The sequence below is a fragment of the Odontomachus brunneus genome, unplaced genomic scaffold, assembly GCF_010583005.1.
Source record: "Odontomachus brunneus isolate Ranch 3 - 2012 unplaced genomic scaffold, Obru_v1 Obru_scaffold_012, whole genome shotgun sequence".
NCBI lineage: Eukaryota > Metazoa > Arthropoda > Insecta > Hymenoptera > Formicidae > Odontomachus > Odontomachus brunneus.
Genome location: NW_022639462.1, coordinates 1,074,609 through 1,081,010, shown reverse-complemented (window position 1 = coordinate 1,081,010; position 6,402 = coordinate 1,074,609). Strand labels below are relative to the sequence as shown.

Here is a 6,402-nt window from a genome sequence, read left to right as displayed (position 1 = left end):
GAGAGAGAGAGAGAGAGAGAGAGAGAGAGAGAGCGAGAGAGAGGGGAGGGGGCGGACTTTCTCGTTCAGTTTGACCTAATATACAAGTATACAGCGGCAAATGTCACCATTACAGTTTATCTACCGTAAGAGCGTGATTATTCACGCATCTTCTTGGATTAATAATTTAAAATTTTACGTGGTTGTTCGCAAAATGGTAAAGTTTTTTGTTTAACCTAATCTACTTGTACACCGCGATTCCTTTGTGAGTTACCAGATACCTTATATCTCTCTTCTTATATTATAAAAGGAATCTTGTATTATATATACACGCTTGTATTATATATAAACGCTTATTAATTGCATTTTAATGTCTGCATTCAACTGTCTGACATTATTCAATGTTAAACAACTGCAGCGTGTTTTTCTTCTTTCAGTGTAAGATATATAAAAATCTCTGGAACGGTCCAATATTTTGAAAGTAGTATCAATTGCGACGATAATGTTTAAGGAGAAAGTTTTGAGATATCCATACATGGAAAAAAATATGATTGAATTAATCGATTAAAGCTCATGACTAGACTAATAAAGCAAAAAATAATAATTGGAAATAAAAGCGATGCGTAAAAAATTATTACTGACAGAAAAAGCACCTTGCAAAAATGGATTTTGTAACAGATTGCTGTAAACAAATTATTAAATTTCAACTATAGGAGAAAAGTGACTCATCCAATCATTTCTGCGAGAAAATTTATAGAAAAAACATATATAATTTTTTCTCGTAACATCGTTTATCTTTGATAAAATAAATAAATAAATATCACGGTTAGTTGAAACTCGTTCAAAACCTATGACTAGACCAGTAAGTTTAGCAAAAAACAATAATTGGCAATAGTATAAAAAAACATTTATTATATAAGTACATTACAAAAATTTTGTAACTATTTTTTGGAGAAATAAGTTCATGTTAAACTATGACTATTTAGACCTTTTTTGATAGACATTTATATAATGACATCTTTGACGCAACTGTTATAATGTAAGTCGTATTAGCTTTTATTTATTCAAATATTTTCACGTCTTCAATACGATATATTCGTAGTACTATTATTTGTTCTTCTTTCTATTCACTTCTAGTCACTTTTTTGCAGTCTAACGTTGAAATAACACGCTATTGTAAATAATTTATTTTTTTTTCTTCCGTGTTTGTGTGTGTGTGAAAAAGAATGTTTTCCTTCATGTTTTACAAACACATTTTCCATAATATTAATTTTTTATAATATTAATTATACTTTTCATAATATTTTTTTTGTGCGTTTATTGCTATCAACTATGTTTTCTTGCTAACTTTACCGGTCTAGCTATGAACTGAAACGAGTTTCTATTAACAGTCATATTTATTTATTTATTTTTTACGTAAACAAAAAACGCTACGTAAAAGTTATATGTTTTTTGTAACTATTCCCATAAAATTGAGTGGATTAGTCAATTTTTTCTACAGCCAAAATTTAATAATTTGTTTATAACTATTATGTTAATTGCACAAATAATTTTTATAAGGTATTTTTATAAGGTTATGTTAGTAATAGTGAAATATCCAGTTATGATGAAATAGTCAGTAATGGTAAAATTTGTGTCAATAATAATGCACCAGACCTTCGGTTAAATTTACTACAATGTTTCTTCCTCGAATTTTGACCACTCCGAGCTTTCTACATATCCAGAATATTATTTAGATATTGTATAGTAATAGAATTTATTTAATTGTACTTGATTTCTGTAAAAGAGAGCTTTGATACTCGTAGAGTAACATGATCCTATGAAGACACCGGTTCTCGTTCCTTGTAATTCTTTGGGGTTTACACCGGCATCGATAATCGCTTCATAAGTGTGTTCAAGCAACATTCTACACATAGGATCTGTAACGTGCGCTTCGAAAAACGTCATGTTGAAATATTGCGCGTCGAACTTCTCTGCATTATTAATCATTCCTAATCGAGCCGGCATGTCATAGTGAACTGTTAAAATTCCAAACATTCACCTTATTATACTTATAATGTAATCTTCCGAATTTCTCGAATAAAACAACGACAGATTATTGTTTTTTATAATAGAGGGTAAAACTACATAAAAGGGTATATATATATATATATATATATCCGATTGTTTTCTTTTTGAAAAATGTTATAGATAATGAAATTCTGAGTAACTTTTTCCTCTACAACTATATAAAGGTCGCATATAGTTTCGGAGATATTCAGCTTTAAAGTTTTGAAAGTGTATGTAATATAAATGGACTTTACTGCATTTTTATATAGACATATACTATAAATACAATATGTAAATATTTATAATATGTAAATATGGTAATATAAATATCACGCACATACACACGCACACACACATACACTGCTCACCCGCCTGGCCGGTCTCGCGGTGCGTGCGAATGTTATGTTATATTTGAAGTTTTATAAATACACACTTTTTCTCATACTTTTGTGAGAAATTCTCACTCTTTAGTTTAAGTACAACAGACTTGGCCCCCCTCCCGCCACGGTGCAAGAGGTCTGGGGAGGCATAGCCCCCTCGTTTCATAGCTACAGACAGGCATCTTTTTTATTAATATCTCGGAAACTATAAGCGACCGCCGCATAGCCGTATACATGTACTTTGTTTAATATACTACGGTTAGCTGCTACGATTAGGGTCATTCATAATATGTACAGAGTATTACACTTACATATAGGTCAGTATGACGGATTGCCTCGTCGGCAAGCGTGCGTACCGTGTCATAGTAGACCATGACGAAACTGTCACGCGCGCTTTCTTTCCTATGAAGTTTATTGCGTTATCACTCGCCAAGTTATTACGATCGCGACGGACTTACGATCGGATTATTAATCGGTTATGACAGAAATAATAATACAGATATAAGAAGAAATGGAGACTTCCGTTTCCGGTGTGTGTTAGATGACTGACAAATTAAGAGTGTGGAGAGAGTGTGAGAGAAAGAGAGAGAAAGAGTTGGTATTGAGAGGTGGTGTGAGTAAGAGGAAGAGAAGGATAGTGAGGGGAGTGTGGGAGTGTGTGGGTGACAGGGAGGGAATGGTGAAGGGATGGAAAAGTGAGGACGAAGTTGGAAGGCAGGAGAGGTAGGATAGAGAAGGAGTGAAGAGGTAGAGAGGAGAGTAGAGTCCCTATAAGAAAGAATCTGGACAATGTCTACTTTTGAAGCGACAGTCTTAAAACATCTCGAGTCTGCGAGATAATTAAATTATTAAATTATCGCACAGGACTGTTGCACATACGGTATATATCGGAATGTCATTTCAAGTAGCATTCAATAGTCGTCAGTTTAATTACGATTATTTAATTTACGTTGCATTTCTGACCCACTCGACTTTTTGAAGAAGCTGAAAGTGGAATTGAAATCGATCGCATGAGGCTTACGACTCTTCCTTTTTCACCTTTTTCGAAATTCTGAATTTCACCGAAATTTTAAATGCCAATAAAAATAATAATAATAAAGAGATTGTGATAGAAGAAAATTTGTTATTCTATTTTCCGGCTCCTTCATTAATCCATGACCATGTGGACCATATATCCACATGTGTGTTTTTAAAATTCTATAAATAAATATGTAAGAAACGTATCCGTAAAAGACCGGTAAAAGTCAAGGGCTACAAAATGACTGTGATTGATATTTTTTTATTGAAATAAAACCTCCATCTTCCATTATCATATTATACTTATCGCATTCCTTTTTACATTTATATTATTATTTCTGTCATAACCGACTAATAATCTGATCGTAAGTCCGTCGCGATCGTAATAACTTGGCGAGTGATAAAGCAGTAATCTTCATAGGAAAGAAAGCGCGCATGACAGTTTCGCCACTGTCTGCTATAATGGCTCCTGCACACAGGACGTAGTAATGCTTGCCGCGCTGCGGAAGTTTGCGCGACAGCCAATCAATATGCTGCTTTCCGTAATAACCTTCTAGCTCTTACGGAAAAACAACATATTGATTGGCTGTCGCGCGATCTTCCGCCGTGCGGCAAGCATTACCGCGACCTGTGTGCAGAAGCCATATACGGTATGCGCGCCTGCCGCGCCTGCCGACGAGGCAATCTGTCGTACTGACCTGTAAGTGTAACACCTTTACACTTTCAAAATTTTAAAGCCGAATATCTCCGAAACTATATGCGACACTCATATAGTTGTATAGAAAAAAGTTACTCAGAATTTCATCCTCTATAACAAAAAGAAATATAATTTCAAAAAGAAAACAATCGGAGGTATATACCATTTTATGCAGTTTTTCCTTATAGAGTTTTATTTAAAAGGTGCATTACCATTTCTCAATCGTCGATCCATCTCCGAACAAAGATCGGCTTTATTCAAAAGATGTTCTTGCAACATTTTTATATTATCACAATTGGGAAATCGCCCGGCGATACCTGAGATCACAATTTCCTCGTCTGGTGGAACTTTCACGTATGGATTAAACCGTTTACTGTTCTCCATATTTTTGGTTCACTATTAAATCGAGTTCTACTCGAAAAAGTAACGTTTCCAACTGTTTTTGACGTAAAGAACACAATGATCAAAATAATTCTTGAATAAATTTGCAAGCTTCTTTTACAATAAAGTTTTTGAATGCGAGAAGTTTATCTAATAAAATAAAATATTGTAATGACCTCAATTAAAAAATAAAATATTGTAATGACCTCAATTCTTCATTAACGTTGTATATCATCATATATTAAAAGCAGTAAGTACATACATTTTTGAATGCGAGAAGTTTATCTAATAAAATAAAATATTGTAATGACCTCAATTAAAAAATAAAATATTGTAATGACCTCAATTCTTCATTAACGTTGTATATCATCATATATTAAAAGCAGTAAGTACATACCTATATGCTTGATTCTGTTGAACGTAACAAACTTTTTGATAGATATTTATTTGATAATATCTTCAATGCAACTGGCATAATGTAAGTCGCACTAGCTTTTTATTTACACAAATATTCCCACGTTCTGGATTCTATATATACAATGAATACAATGAATACAATCTGAATACAATAGTTGCTTTCCAACATCATTCTATCTTTGTTCCACATTTAGTGAGTAACGAAGATAGAATGATACTTGTGTCGACTTGTGTTTCCTGTTAGGAAGCAACCAATCTGAATGTGTATTCAGATATATTGTTTTCTTTTTCTTTCTTATGCATTTGTTATTTGCATTTGTTAATCTGACATTGAAATAAGCTATTGTAAATGAAGGTTAAAAATTACAATTCTGGCACGTGTCTCATAGATATTGAAAGAGGGCGGCCAAATAGATATGAGCTGTGCCTATATTCCCGGCAGTCCAATATGGAGTCGATATATATATATATATATATATATATATATATATATATATATATATATACCAAATTAAAGATCTCGATGAGCTGAAGACGACGAACTATGTCTCATTTTGGTAGAGTACATGGGGCCCGAGAAATCGGGCCCGAAAAAAGCAAGTTTTTAAAGGTTTTTGATGCGATAAAAATGTGAAAATAGTGAGTTATGATATGAAATAGGGCTCGTTGGAAAGCTTATGACGTCTACTATTATATGGGAACATAGTGACATTTTTATGCGCAAAAATAACTGGAAGGCCAGGTTCTCCAATTGGAACTTTGGTACTTCCTGTGGACTTTGAGCTCGGAAAATATTTCTAGTCGATTCTTCGTATTTCAAAACGTAAAATGGAGTAATTAGACACAAAAACAAATCAAAGTTATTTATTTATTGAAGTATCAGATTGAATCAAGTTGTCTGGACAGATAATGAAATAAATTTTTGCGGCGATTTCGAGTGATGGAAAAGGAGAAGTTCTCGAGTCCCCATGCACCCTATCAAAATGAGACATAGTTCGTCGTTTTCAGCTTATCGAGATCATTAATTATATATATATATATATATATATATATATATATATATATATATCGATCCCATATTGGACTGCCGGGAATATAGGCACATCTTGGCTTCCCTCTTTGCATTTTGAGTCGCGCATTGTAAGGCTCCTAGCTTGTTGCATTGTCTATCTCTTTTTAATGGGACAATACCGTTTTTCGCCCGAAAAAGGCTATTTTTGTGAATTTTTTTCTCGGAAACTACGCGGCCGATTATTTTAAAACTTAACACGCTAAATACTACATATTTTATTTGTATGTCAGAATTTTTATAAGTATGTGCGAAATATAAAAGTTATTGAAAAATACGTGAAACTGAAATGAGCGGTTTTTGCTCCATAACGCGCATGATATGATTCATGACTCGTTAATCTGAAACAAGAAAGCCAAAAAGATTATTAAACTAAGGACATTCAGTTACCACTGGAACTAGGGATTGAAAAC

At 33.3% G+C, this 6,402-nt stretch overlaps 1 protein-coding gene across 1 annotated transcript in view; it reads right to left on the bottom strand.

The window, feature by feature from the left end:
• LOC116840876 (fatty acid synthase-like) overlaps positions 1 to 4,986 on the bottom strand; it is a 15,853-nt gene extending 10,867 nt beyond the window's left edge. The window contains exons 1-3 of the mRNA XM_032808192.1: positions 4,901 to 4,986; positions 4,335 to 4,558; positions 1,750 to 1,997 (exon numbers count right to left, since the gene is read on the bottom strand). Of these exons, the coding sequence (XP_032664083.1) occupies positions 1,750 to 1,997; positions 4,335 to 4,506 (420 nt within the window). The 5' untranslated portion in view covers positions 4,507 to 4,558; positions 4,901 to 4,986. The remainder of the gene's footprint in view (positions 1 to 1,749; positions 1,998 to 4,334; positions 4,559 to 4,900) is intronic.
• Positions 4,987 to 6,402: the final 1,416 nt, after the last annotated feature.